Raw genomic sequence first — 14,348 nt, 5'->3', positions numbered from 1 at the left:
CCCAGATATTGAACACTCCTTTCTTCTCTTGGTGCATTTTTCAGCATGTAGATGGAGTTCGTTCCTGTTATAAAGTAAATGGAATCGAAAATATCTAATTAGTTCGCAGAAAGAAATCGCATTTTTAGGAGTAGTAATGTGTACATCGCATTGTTGCAAGACGATGGAAGTGATGATAACTACAAAATGAAATACTTTTTTATGTTTTCTTCGCAACCTAGAGGACAATACTTATCTCCGTACGGACAGTACAACTCGCTATGTTCTGCCATTTTCTTGGCCAGTATCTGTTTTCTGCATCCCGTACATTTGTCCTTTCTGTGCTGACATTATGTTTTGTGCCCTTTTTCCTTCCTTTTGACCTTCTGTGTGCACCCCTCGTTTGTGCACGAAATAACTTCCTCGGGACAAAAATGTGTCACAAGTTGCCCTATTATCCCCTCTGCCTGGCAGAGATCACATTTCCCTTTGCAACCACTTGCTTCACGATGTAGTTACAATATAGGATAGTGGAATATGGTATTCCCATTCGGCAATCTGGGCAGTGCCTATTGAGAACGTTCTTTTTAATCCGCGATATGTAACAGAGGCAAAATGTATGGCTGTATTCCTGGCTCGAGCATGACGTTACTGCGAAATGAAAATTAAATGCATACTTTATATCCAGGAAACTAATTAGTGTAAAAATTATATCTGTAATATTTGTTTTCGTTTTTATTTAACGTTTATCGATTACCTTATCAAAACATTACTGAAGAAAAGTAACGTATATTTCTGTGTAGAATCAGTTCGAACATTATTCCAATAATGAATTCATATGAAAACATTAGATTTAAAGCGAAATAATTCCAATAGCAAGATAAAATACCTGTTTAACAAGTATACAATTAACTGTCGTTCTAATTCCGACGTGAACAACCTTTACTATATACGTAACTGCGAAACTACATAACTGCGGTTAAGACTGAGAAGCTGAACTTGAAAAAAAAACTCTAAACATTGAAGCGAAGGAAAACCCCAAAAAGTACCATTTGTTGTCTGTTGTGTAAAACAGATCTTTCACAAGCATAGAAAAGTACACTGGTGGCAAAATTTGATGACGTTCTTCAAGAACGCACTCCCTCACGAGGTACAGTGTGATTCGTGAAGCCTTTATCTTTTTTACTTTGTAGTCACAACCATCTTCAGCTTAAATTTATGATTTTATAATGAATGTTCGTCTTTTTTATACTTACAACCTCACAATTTTTTAACGCCTTTTTTTTCTCATGATCATAAAAATCGGAATCGATCACGTTTTTTAAGAGAGTTATCAAAATAACAAAGTAAAAAAACCTACGCGATTGTGCAAATTTACTCGTTCAAATTTATTCCGAAATTGATCGCAGTTGCAACCATATGTTCATACAATAACAGTTGTAAGCGCATGACCATTGAGTTTCAACAATACTATATTTCGTTTTGATACTCGAAATGCGCAATGGAGCATTTGAATATATAGTTTTCCGCATTTGCTCTATGTACCCTTGACAACGGTTGTCAGGGACGCTACAAAACAATACGCGTCGTAGGTCGCACTTCAAACGGTTGGATCTTAAAAATTTCCGTGTTCTTCTACCACCACAATACGTACTACAACAACTTCTTCTCATGATTTCTTTAAGAAGTTCTGGCACATGCTTTGATATAGAGTATAGGGTTGTTGTGGACAATTTCAACGTCATATTAGGGTTAAATATGTCTTGTCCGACCATCGTTTTGAAAGACGTCAACATCCTCCCAAAGAAACCAACAAACAAAAAGCTCATAGTAACTAATTATTACCAAATGCTTCGTTATGTTATCCATCCTATTTAATTTTTCAGTTCGACTATAACTATATTTTTCAAGCAGTTATGACTACTTCATAAATTGAAAAATGTTTCTTAGTTTCTGGCTGTATACACTAGAGCTCGAGCTTTAAATCACTGAATGCTTATTTATTACTTACCAAACTAGATACTCCTCTGGCACTTCATCTATGGCGCAAATATTTTCCACTTTCCAAATGCTTTGCAATTTGCTCTTGGTTATTTTCCAAAACGCAGTAACACGAAAGCTGGATTAAAACTCTTTTTATCTTTTGCACATGACGTCATGTCATGTCAATGACGTAGTTTTTAAACAATAGTGAAACAATCAACGTTGTAGCAGTTTTCCCAGTTAGATAAAACCTCTTGTCCAACAAACAACTACAAGGCTTTCCAGGCAATTTTCCTTTATTTGCACAAGAAAGTAAACCATTGAAACAATTCATCATCAATTTTCCGCGATCTGAGATATTATAACTAAGAACAATGTGCTGGTCGAATTCAAATACCTTGTGACAATTCTTTTACATTCAACATACATGGGGATGTAGTGCTTTGTATCTACAGATGCCAAACTATTTTCTGTGTGGCCTTTTTTATGTTCATATTATATTTTGGGGGCTGAAATTTAACAGTATCAACTAAACACAAGTTTTTATATTTTAATTTAGGATCCGAAATTCACGATATGGAAAGGACCATTATTCAAGTCTCCACCAAACCAGTCAAACACCACAAATGGACTGATGCGGAGGAAAGAGCCTTGGTGGAGTTTATTGGTTTGGCTAGGAATGACCCAATTTATGAACATGACTTTGAAATGTCCCCATCTGATTGGCCTTCTTTTCGTGCAAATTTTGGTCTGATGCTGTGAAGCATGTCCAAACATCAACTGCTTCAAATTGTTTACTAGCAAGTAAGTAGACTTGTCCATATGTTTAAACTTGTATTGTTAACTATAGTACACTATAACGTCCTCTGTGTAACATCTGGTAACATGTAATATTTTAACTTATTGATGGTATAGTTGGGGCTGCTTGCTAGATGAGGGTATTATTTTTTAAGTGACAAATTTCCAAAAATGTTTATTTTTATAAGGACTTGAGCAGCAGTTCTGTATTTAACCAATTTCTTTTTGGTTCATACTATTACATCATAGATGAGCGAGTTCGAGGGAGGGTCACGAACAAGCTTAAGAAGCAATTCAAGACTTTAAACGAGGCAGAGGAATTTTTTAAACTGACGCTCAGCTACTTACTTGGAGAAGACATAGATGATGAGTCAGCTGGTGTGATAAATGCAAAGTAACCACGTTGTGTTGACAAAATCACACAAACCCAAGAAATCGATGCCCCAGAAGATCGACAACCTTATGCCCTTTCAAATAGAGTCTGCACTGATCAACCCTTGGATAATTACTCTATCCATACAATATATAGACTCCACTGAGCCAGCAGTCAGTTTATTTGTGTATCAGGGCTTGAAATAAGGGCCAGTTAACGGACATTGTCCAGTCAAAAAAAGGTTGTCTGGCCAAATCTTTTGGTGGCCGGACATTTTCTCTGATCACTATTCCATATTTTTGGATTGTCCAAGCAAAATTTGACTTGACCGGACAACGTGTCCAGTGTTAATCCAAAAATTATTTCAAGCCCTGTGTATGTACAGATAAAGCATATAGGTACACCTATTTCAAAAAACGTCGCAATGAAAAAGCATTATGACTGTTTCTGTTTGTGAGGTTTGAGACCCGTAAACAAACATTTAAAGTGAAGCAGCCATGCTTTGAGCAATTTCTGAAGTCACGTAATGAAAATGCACAGTGGATAAAACAATTGTAAAAGTACTGACGTTCTCTGTGGTCTTGGCGTGTTGCTTGAGGCTTTTTGTTGTGACGTTTTTTGGAATAGATGTATAGCAATCCTTATCATGTAAACTGAATTCCATGTGACCCATTCATCAAATGTGGGAATCAGTAAACTCATTGCTGTGTACAAGCTCGCAGCAATTCACTTGCAATATGTAACAACTAGTTTAAGTGGTAGTCAAGTGGCAATACAGTATGAATGTTATGATATATGTTTTTTTTACCACAACTATATTAAAATAATATTATTAATTTACATCATAGATTAAGATGCCAAAAGATTATCAACAGTGGCACGAAACAATGTGCACAGAATTCCCAACAAGATTCAACAGAATTTTCCGAGGTCCCATGTGGAGTGGTGTCAAAAGAGAATTTGTAAATGACCCTCTGCATGTAAGTAAGGAGTTCTTTGATTTCCATTTTTTAGGAGTTATCTTATTGTGTTGTGAAAGTACGAAAGTCTCTGTTTCTAAATTTTCAGCTCATATACATTATGCAAAGTTGATAAAAAACGTATCCCGAATATTAAGTAATTACTGTAAGTCTACTATGAAAATAAAATGATCACATTAATCTCCAGGCAAAGGCAAATGTAGCGGCTCCAAGCACAAGGACCCTCCAGAAACAAGCAACAGCATCAAGTTTCAGTGTTGAACTAGTGTTACAGGTAAGATTCTATAATTTCAAATAAAATGTATGTCTTATAATCAGGATGCTCTAAGGAAGAACATGCTCATCCTGGTTCCTTGTGCTTACTAACTAGGAATAAAACTAACAATGAAACAAGCATTGCCTGCATCAATTCAAACTGAATAATACCAAAAGCTGTGAATTAATACAGGTACTTAGTATTGTTACCCAAGTACCCATCAAAACAACACAATTACCAAATAATTAATTTCTGTTATTGTTTTTAGTATGAAGCTTTAAAACAGTTACGAGAAACCAACCCCGATGTCAGATTCTTGAAAAAGGCAGATGCATTTGACATAAAAGTGGCTCTACAAGAATCTGTGAAAGGTGTTTGGAATGGAGATGTAGACCTAGATGATGGCAAGTTGAAAGATATACGAAATAAATATGACAAGAGAAGAGAGCTGTGCATGATTAAAGAGGCTGGTAAAAATAGAGTGGAACTGGAAAAGAAATTAAGACAGCAGTGTGACAATCTTCAGCTGGATATTAAGTTCCTATCTGATGGTCTCGTTGATGCTGAGGAAGAGTACCAGAAGAAGTTTATTGCCCCAAATTCTTCAGAGAAGCTACTGAAAAATCTTTGCTGGGAAAGAGTAGAGTACAGTACCTTGCTTACCCAGGGCCTTAAAGAGAAGCATGAATACTTGGTTTCCTGTCTTGACCCAAGATCAACCCGTCTCCAGCATGCCATAAGAGCTGTCAAAGCCATTGAGAAGGATATGATGACGTATCTTAGAAACCTGTTCATCAAAAAAAGACAGCCTGCAGCCACCCATGTCTTACTCTTCTTGTTAAGTGATGAAAGACGGAATAAGAAGCCATTTGCCATTCCAGTACAATATTTACCATATCACAGTTTACGTGATCAGTTTGTTCGGGACTTAACAAACAAAATCAAACAAGAGATGGTGAAAATGGAATTAAAGGCGGTGGGTAAGTACATGATCATCTTCCACTTATGTCACTGGTAAAGACTGTTCAGTTTAACAAAATGATGAATATATGTATTTGAGTACATTATATATTGATATATAAAATTTTAAAGTACAATTTATTCTGAAGGTGCTGTCAGTGATGGTGAATTTAACAGCCTCAGAACCCAAGGTGCAACACGTCCTTTACATGTATGGCAACTGATCCATGATGCAAGAGAGAGTGTCAGTAGACAGATTCAGGCAACATTGTTAAGCATGCTTGTAAAAACGGGAGGTAAGTGTCTATTATTTAACCAGGAGGACATTTTTTTGAAAATTAACTGTTAAATGTTCATACTCATCAATGTCACATCAATTTTTTTCTTTCTTTGATATAAACATTGATCTGTCTTGTCAAACACATCCCTTCGTTGAAAAGAAAGTTCATTATAATACATATATAAATTATTTGTTTAGAAAGGGCAGATGGGACTCCAGTGGTGTACAGAAGAGATCATTCCATTCCTTTTAGTGTCATTCAAGACCTTCATCTCTTGAGAAGTTGCAACATGGCATTGGAAGATGCAGTAACATATCTTAGAGGAAAGCTTGTCCCACAGGGGTACACACTCTACCCCTTTCGTCCTGCCACTGAAGAGGAATGTCTTCTTGAGAAGTTACGTTCCCTGGTCGCAACATACAGATTTCGTCATCGAATAAATGAGCTTAAAGAATAGGGAGTTGACTTTAGCTGCCATTTGTATGTTGCTGAATGTGATCCTGTCACTAGTAGTATAGGGAATGGGGGTTCCAGCGCAATCTCAACACGGGGAAGACCCGTGTCAAAAATCCACCTACGGAAACAACCCACTCCAAGTGTGGTTGGGGGCAACAGCGCAAATATGTTAGTCTATATATGGAGTGCGAAGATTGTAAAGAGTTTGTTTATGATTTCTGTGTAAAGTGCTTGAAACCCAAGTTTGTACCTACTAAACCAAATAAGTATATTTGTTGTGGTAAGAAAATGCAAATAGAAGACGACACGTCAGCACAGTGTTACGAGTGCGGTAAAAATATTCGTAATGCCGTGCCTTGTGCTACCAGGGAACAATATTATTCCAACGGAGGTCGTAAGAAGACGCCATACAAAAGAATAAAATACTTTAGGGACTGGATGAGTCATATCCAAGGTTTACATCCGATATATTTAAGCGACGAAGTAAAGAAGAAAATCATAGACCATTTAGAAGAGCCAACCCCACAAAGTCTACGGAAGACATTGAAAAAATTAAAACTAGGGAAATATTACAAAGCTATTCCCTATCTTTTGTCTGAAATTACCGGTAAGTCTATTCCCGAGGTTTCTGATATGACAAAAGCCGAGTGGATGTTTTGTCGGCTGGATAAGGATATTCCTTATTACCCTGACGTAATTTACGAAATATTTTACAAGATAGACCCCAACCACCCCCTGTTAGGATGGATTCCAAGAAGATAGTGAACGATTACGTCATATGTTTTCAGCCAATCAAAACCTTCACAATTTTCTTTCACATTTGTGAAAACGTTTCACATTTGTGAAATAGATTTGTGAAATTAATTTGCATATGAACCAGACAGCCGGCGTTCAATATGCAAATAGAATCCTGTTTTGCTTTTTTCAAAGCAGATGTTTACTGAGCAAGCTTTCTTTGAAGCTCTTCTTTTGCCTCCTGGTAGATCTTTTTGCGAGATTCCTCGGAAAGATCTCTTACGATTGTTTTTTTATTCCTTATATCCGACTTTAATTTCTCGTACTTTTCCTCTTCGGCCAGAATAAGCGAGAATTCTACGTCGTCTATCTTTCTGTCACGCAAAGCCTTTGAGACAAGGTCAGTGATAGTATTTACTTTAGCCCTTGACAGAGCTATTGTCGTGTCATGCTTGGATATCTTGCTTGACAACTGTTTCATAATGCCTGTTGTAACAGCGGAAACGATGCCGCAGACGGCGCCGACGCTAGCCAAAGGAACTCCAACAATTATTCCCGGTCCAGTAAGCGAAGTAGCAACGCCAGAGCCTGTTAACGCCACGGACATGGAGCCGGAAGTTATCGCGATTTTATGTAATATGCTTCGGGCTCTAGCATACTTTTTCCTGACCTCCTCATAGTGCTTCGTTTGACCCTCTAAGTAAGCGAGGATTAGATTTGCCTTATTCAAGCGGAAGTTCTCGGCATTCAATTCATTGGGTTTTGTAGGTAAATCAGGATAGAGTGGAGGTGCTGATGGTATAACATCCATTATATATACTAATGTACGACGCTTTTGGGAATGATATACAGGAGCAGCCACATCACGACAACAGGGATTACTGGAATTGGAGGGCCTTCAGGAAGATGTTTCCGCACGCGGATGCTAGTAAGTTCGAAAGAAGGCCCGATGGTATTTACTATAACGGCTCCAGAATGTACAGTAATGAGGATTTGAAACCTACGCTGGTTAATCAGATAGACGATCAACTGAAGAATTCTGGTTATGTTGAACATAAGCCTAAGCCAACATATGTTGAACATAAGCCCGTGCAAGGTTGGTCAAAGGAATTATTGCTGGGTACCAGTACTTATCCGATACCCGCAGTTTCATTTGATAAACACCCAAGCTTGGACCTAACGCTGAACATGCGGATCTCTAACAAGCATTCCTTTCCGTTAAAGGTGCGAGATATCTTCAAAAACGTACCCATTGTTCATACCACCGCTAAGGAATCTCATGAATGGTTAAGTGGTCCTAACATGCGTTATTGGTCGCAGCAACTAAACTTTGCAGTTTGGTGTGCCACTAGCGGCTGTGGGGTAAGCGCAAACTTGATGAAGAATTCAATATTTATGTTTCATTTTCACTTCACGGTTAGGAGAATACTACATGAGATGGGCGTTACTGCATTGCCGGGAGATGCTGCGTTTTATCCTAGAGATAACAAATACGACGTTCCAGCCTATAACAGGCTTTGTAAGGAGTTCGGTGTTGTAGGGAAGGATTTTAGATGCACTACCGGTGCTAACAATGGTTTGGGACATATTTGGGCTTATTGGGGGATTGGTGGGCATGTGCTAAGTGATAAGGAAGTTCATGCGCTGCAGTTGCGATGGGACACGGGATATCACAAAGAAACTCACGACAGTAGCACCTTCTTTGAACCAAATACCAAAACCACTAAGGAAGTTAGAGACGGACCTTTGTTCAAAGACGAGGGCGGTAAGTATGCAGGGGCTAATCCACTGATTATCAAAATTACCAACGACGAGCAAACGAAGCAATATCTTAATTTCATACCCCCAGAAGGTAAAGGACTAACCAAAGCCGGCCTTGCCCGTTTAAACCGCAGCATAGAAGCTTACGTGTATTCTATCCTTGGAGCTCAGGTAAACACCCGATCCAGCATAATCGGAAATACTGGCGCCGCAGAAGAAACGCGAGCCGAAGCCTTGATCTTATTTGAAAGTTCAATCTTGGAGGGCGACATTAGCAAGGGCGTACAGCGTTACCAACTAGCCATACAAAATTCTAAGGCGAGGTTGGACTATGCAGTAGCCCCGGGTTGTTGGTTAATGCCTAGTAATTTATCTATAAATACTGGTTCTGTAGTAGGATACAACAACAAACTGCAGCGAGCTACTAAGGATATGAAGTTTGGGGTGAACGACGTGAACTCTGACACTCTTAGGAACATTCCTCACTTCGTAGAGAAGCCAAAAAAGTCACACGAAACGAAGCTACCCACAGTTAAGAAACCATCAAAGAAGGTCCTACCTGCGATACCTGAGGAATATGACCATAACTTATTAAAAGCCGGTCTAGCAGCTGCAAGCATTGGTCTGAGCTATTATATATGGCGATGAACAACCCCTACGTAACTGGAGTAGATTGCGTTTATACGACTTACACAGGCGAGAAAAAATACACCCAAGCATCTTGGGTTGATGTCACGGGCATGTCCGTGAATTTGAACTACTCAGGAAAGAAGTTGATAATATGCAGTATTTGCATTGGTACGGCGAGTGATGCAAACGTAGGATTTCGTTTCTGCGACGACAATGGAGTATTACAGCCCATGCGCGCGAAGACAAACAACAGAGAGCCTACACATTTCTCGGTAGAGCCGCCCGACACCAGCACCGAAAATCTCTCGGTTTGGACTTTTCACATGGTTGCTGATTGCCATGGGAAGGTAAAGTTGCAAATACGCGTAGATGACACGGCGTCGGCGTGCATAAATAGCATAGAAGATCAAAGAGATCGACCTTATAATCACGCGACCATCAGCACTCTTACAGTGTTAAGCCTGTGAGAATCTGTGATTCTTAAATTATATGAATCCGCATTTAAGTGAAACGCATTACGTTCACTACTTAGACGTAAAGGAGTACGCAAGGCATGAGTGGTTTGATATGGGAATGTGGGTTGAAGTTGGAGGTCCTGCGTTAGTCATTTGCACCATTAGCATTAACACGGGAATGAGCGCGAATGTGGGGTTTAGGCTTGTCGATGAGAATGACGAGCCTTTGCCCCCCTATCGAACTTCCCCGAACAGCAGAAGAGCGACCCACTTTTCGATGGAGCCAAACAAATTTAGCGGAGAAGATCTGACGCCGGTCACGTTTCATATGGTAATTAATTGTAAATATGCTAAGTTACAAATATTTCCTGATGACGGTAGCAACGATGGGTCGACGCCGGGCAGCGCAAGGATAAACAGCATTGGCGTGGGTAGCAATATTATCGATGCGGTTTGGAGTCATGAACCCATTTCCACTATGAGCGTGCTGCCGCTAGCCCCAAATTATCAGGGCGGCGCAAATACTATCTTTCATCATCCTCAATCAAGGACGCGGAAAGAGCGCAGCAATTCTAAGGACAGGAAATCCAAGGTCCCTTCATCGACCTAGCTTCTTCAGGAGGACCACCCCAATAGCTACGACCAAGATCCAAATGTTATTCCCCACGAACTTTAGCAGTTCTCCGCCGGCCCTAAGTGCCAAGGAAACAACCGAACCCAGCAGCCCAGGCAAGCCGGCTGCCATCTTTTTTCCCAAGTCCGTTAGTCCATTGCCTAATTTCTTTACGCCCGCGCCTGTAGCCTTAAGCGCGGATAGGATAACTCCTACTACGCTCGAAATAGCGACCGCAAATGCCAGCGGAACGCCATACTTCAAAAGGGCTCTTTTTACCTTTTCCTTGGTGGTAAGCCCCAGCTCTTTTTCCAGGTTTTCCTTTTGAGCCCGCAATTCCGCAAGGCGTATTTCGAGGGCCTCCACTTCCTTTTGAGCTGCTTCCCTTTCTTCCTCGGTACGAGTTTGGTCCTCGATTACTTCTTGCTGCCGCTCTATTTGCCTCTCCAGGCCTTCGATAGCCTGATCTCTTTGCCGGATTTGCTCCTCTTTAGTGTTGATTTCGGCAACCAACTGCCGCCGTTCCTCCAAAGAGCCGGATATGGTGATATGCAAGTTTTTAGCTTCCTCTTTTGTCAGGTCTAACTCCTGTAAGGTGAGGTCGAAAGCCCTTTGGGCTTGGTCTCTATCGCGTAGGGCATTGTCTCTTTGTCCTCTAATTTCTATTATTCTTTGGGTTTTGTCATCAACTTCTCTCTTTTGAGCATCGAGAAGTAGTCGGTTTTGCCTCATGTATTCTGCCTCCCTTTCTTCCAACGTTTCTTGTAGCCCCTCGACGCGTTTTTCTAGCGCAACCCGTTCATTTAGGGTTTCCAACCTTTCTAACGCACTCCGGGTAGCCACTTGGAAGCCCCTTAATCTTGCCACGTTAACCTTGACCGAGCCATTTTCGTCGAAGAGGATTTGTGGTTTGGTCCAGCGGTTTTTGTCGGGATATCTCGTCTCTGACGCTTATGAGGACTTTGTTTCCGCGTTCTGTGAGCCTTACGTCGTCGGCCTCGAAGTGGGAATAGCGCTGCGTTAGCTCTTGCGTTGCCCACTCTACGGTTTCCCGCGCGGTTGCCTCAGGCTGCTCTATGTTTTGAAGCTCCAAGTACTCAGGGACGGGGCTGCCGTGGTTTTTTGATTGCCACATGCGATTCAAGGCGGTCTTGAAGCTTTTCCACCTACTGCCGTACGTGTTTTCTAGGGCCATGTTGCAGATTAGGGGGTCGGTTTCCGCGCCTTTAGTCCATGCGTCGTATTCTTCGTCGTTAATGTCGACTTGACCTTCTTCGGTAAGGGGATCGAAATCCGTTCCTTCTACTTCCATTATATATGATAAGCTCAAAGTTAAACCCCAACGTATTACCTAAGCAGGTTGGCGGACTGAAAGCAGAACGCACCTTTCACCGGGTTACCTTTACCCCCAGCAGCGCTAAGCCAGGGGAAACCCTGTACGTAGGCGTGCCCCGCCTAACGGATAACCTAGTGTTGGTTCCTGGCACCCTAGCGCTAAGGTTTAACCTAGCAATACAGCCAGATACCGCAGACGCGCGTCACGTTGTCAACGACCTTGGCCGCAACATTGTCTCAAAGATGCGGGTGAAGTTCGCAGGGGAATCCTTGCTGGACTTAAACAGGTATGATTTGTATACCACGTACAAAGACTTATGGTTGACTGCATTTGACCGCGCGCAAAGGATAGAGCAGGGAATCGCCAGTGATGCCATACGCAAGGTAAGAAGCGCAACCTCTGGCGCCTCAGGAGAAGACGAAATAAAGACAGCTTATGGCACTAAATATGTCGTTCCATTAGATTTCGAAGTTATCACGAACCACGGTGCATACTACCCAAGGCAGCTAAGCGAGCTGCAGTTCGAAGTAACCCTAGCAGACACTACGAACATCCTACAGGGAAAGGACGTAAGTTCCTCAGCCGTCCACCCATACTCCGTTACTAACTTAGAGCTGCAGTATGAAACGGTATACAGCGAAGACTTAGCACGTAGCGCCGGTATGGAATACAGCGCCGGGAAGGCTTTCCTTTACGATCACGTCGTGATGTACAAGACGTTCAGCTTTACGAACAACGTCGAAGAGGTCATCAACCAAAGCATTAACCTTCCCAGGCGCAGCCTTACAGGGATAATGTTGCTGTTCGCAAAGACATACACGGCAGGATTGCGTGACTCCGAGGCGTTCTTTAATCCTAACATCACTAACGTAGGCGTTAGCATTAACGGAGTGCCTAATAAGGTTTACTCACAAGGGATAAAGCCCGAGGACATGTACCGGGAAGTCGCGCGTAAGTTTGGTGACCAAATTGGCCCAAAGGAATTCTTTAAGGATAAGTATGCGCTGTGGATCGACATGCGCACGACGAACGACGAAGACCTACATGGACAGGGTTTACGCCTGGTAAATACCCAGGACGGCATTACGTTGGAGATCAAGCGCACCAAAGACGCCAGCGACGCTACTAAGATAAACGCGTACATTTTCGTAGTCTCAGACGCGCAGCTAAGCGTGGAAATGAATCAGCTAAAAAGCGTTGCCTACTAGGCTCGCGTTCCTTGAGCCAAGCGAAAGGATAAAAAATATTCCTTACGTATAATATGCTTCGCGTATTTGAAAACAACGAAACCAAACTGCAATGCATAGTGCAAGGCGAAACTTTGTACTTCAAAGCAAAGGAGGTGGCTTTGGCGTTGGGCTATGAGCGCCCTAGAGATGCAATTAGAGTACACGTATCTGAGAAATACCAGAAAAAATGGGTTGATCTACAAGGGGCTGCGAATCACCGCTCCTTTACTACGCAACCACATTCCGTGTTTATATCCGAACCTGGTTTGTACGAACTGATATTTAGCTCCAAACTACCCAAAGCTGTGGAGTTTCGTGATTGGGTCTTTGAGGAAGTCCTACCCGCGCTAAGGAAAACGGGTAAATATGCAATAGAAAGGCGGTTTGGCGGCCCAAACAAGTTAGTATTCAAGATCGAAAATGAAGCCGACCTACACGCGAAGGTCGTCGACTACACACGTAGGTTTTACCCCGATTTCATCATAGCGCCGGGTCTTGGCGAACTTCAAGATTCAGACAGCAAGCGAATAACCTGCTGGCGGAAAGGTTACCAAGCCGGCCAGCCAGACCTTTTAATCCTTAACGCCCACAAGAAATACCGCGGGTTGTGTATTGAGTTAAAGACCCCAAAGGGAAACGGCGTATTGTCCGCGAAGCAATCTAAGAAAATCTCGCAGCTTGACGTAAATGGTTACCTAACGATGGTTAGCAACGATTACGACATCATCTGCCGTGCCCTGATGGATTACGCGGATGGCATTCGTATTCCCTGTAAGGGCTGTGTAAAGCGGTTTAAGTCCTACGCCACTTTGAAAACGCACCTAAAGATATTCCATAGGTATAATGAAGCTCAGCTTGACTCACTGGCGTGATCTTGTCCACGGTAAAGCATACGAAATAAAAAATTACGTCGTCTTCGAAGACATCGACCGTTTACGGTTAGTCCTCAAAGACTTAGAAGGCAAGGAATATTCCCTTTGGGCGCCGGATTGCGTGCGGTACGTAATTCAGGGTGAGGAATTCACCCACTTACGCAGCTATGGTAAGGTAAATGGCCGATGGAAGTTTGACATTGAAAGAACAGTCACTCCATCTCCTCTTTGTAGTTAAGCGCGTCTGCTAAAGTCCGCTGCGCTTTAGGATCCGCGGAGCACCAATGCCCCACAAAGGATCCTTCGGAGAATACCCTGTCACAATGAAGGCAGGTGTATTTTTTACGCGGTTTGGGTATCGGGGGCATAATGCAGTCGGCAGGTAGTTCGCAAGTAATACAGTCCATATATTGAAAGGGTAATTAGGAATCCTCCAAAGAATGCGGCTGCGTAGGCTAGCATATATCAAAGAGCGTCTAATATTGTTGACGTTTAGGTTAATCTTTGTTAAGGCTGCTCAGGGTCTATTTTAAATAGCGTCTAATATTGTTGACGTTTAGGTTAATCTTTGTTAAGGCAGTTGAAGATATGTTCTTCTTCTCTGACGCAACCACAGGCATTACATTCCTGCCTCCAATACTCTCTTTTAGT

At 41.8% G+C, this 14,348-nt stretch overlaps 1 protein-coding gene across 1 annotated transcript; it reads left to right on the top strand.

Moving 5' to 3' along the window:
* Positions 1-3,987: 3,987 nt before the first annotated feature.
* Positions 3,988-6,115, top strand: LOC148908496 (uncharacterized). Its single transcript, XM_089035111.1, has 5 exons — positions 3,988-4,113; positions 4,301-4,387; positions 4,638-5,349; positions 5,479-5,625; positions 5,808-6,115. The coding sequence occupies exons 1-5, from the start codon at positions 3,988-3,990 to the stop codon at positions 6,065-6,067; spliced, it is 1,332 nt and encodes a 443-aa protein (XP_088891237.1). The 3' UTR covers positions 6,068-6,115.
* The last annotated feature ends 8,233 nt before the right edge of the window (positions 6,116-14,348 follow it).

This window comes from Actinia tenebrosa, unplaced genomic scaffold (assembly GCF_029948245.1).
Source record: "Actinia tenebrosa isolate PJP-AT-01 unplaced genomic scaffold, QUT_ActTen_1.0 PGA_scaffold3__52_contigs__length_22856419, whole genome shotgun sequence".
In the NCBI taxonomy this organism is placed as follows: domain Eukaryota; kingdom Metazoa; phylum Cnidaria; class Anthozoa; order Actiniaria; family Actiniidae; genus Actinia; species Actinia tenebrosa.
This window is presented reverse-complemented; position numbering and strand designations above follow the sequence as displayed.

Excerpts from the sequence above, each read along its gene's own strand:
- LOC148908496 (XM_089035111.1), top strand. The coding sequence starts at position 3,988 with ATGCCAAAAGATTATCAACAGTGGCACGAAACAATGTGCACAGAATTC. Across the intron at positions 4,388-4,637 it reads GTGTTGAACTAGTGTTACAG|TATGAAGCTTTAAAACAGTT; the intron begins GTAAGATTCTAT and ends TATTGTTTTTAG. Across the intron at positions 5,626-5,807 it reads CATGCTTGTAAAAACGGGAG|AAAGGGCAGATGGGACTCCA; the intron begins GTAAGTGTCTAT and ends TTATTTGTTTAG.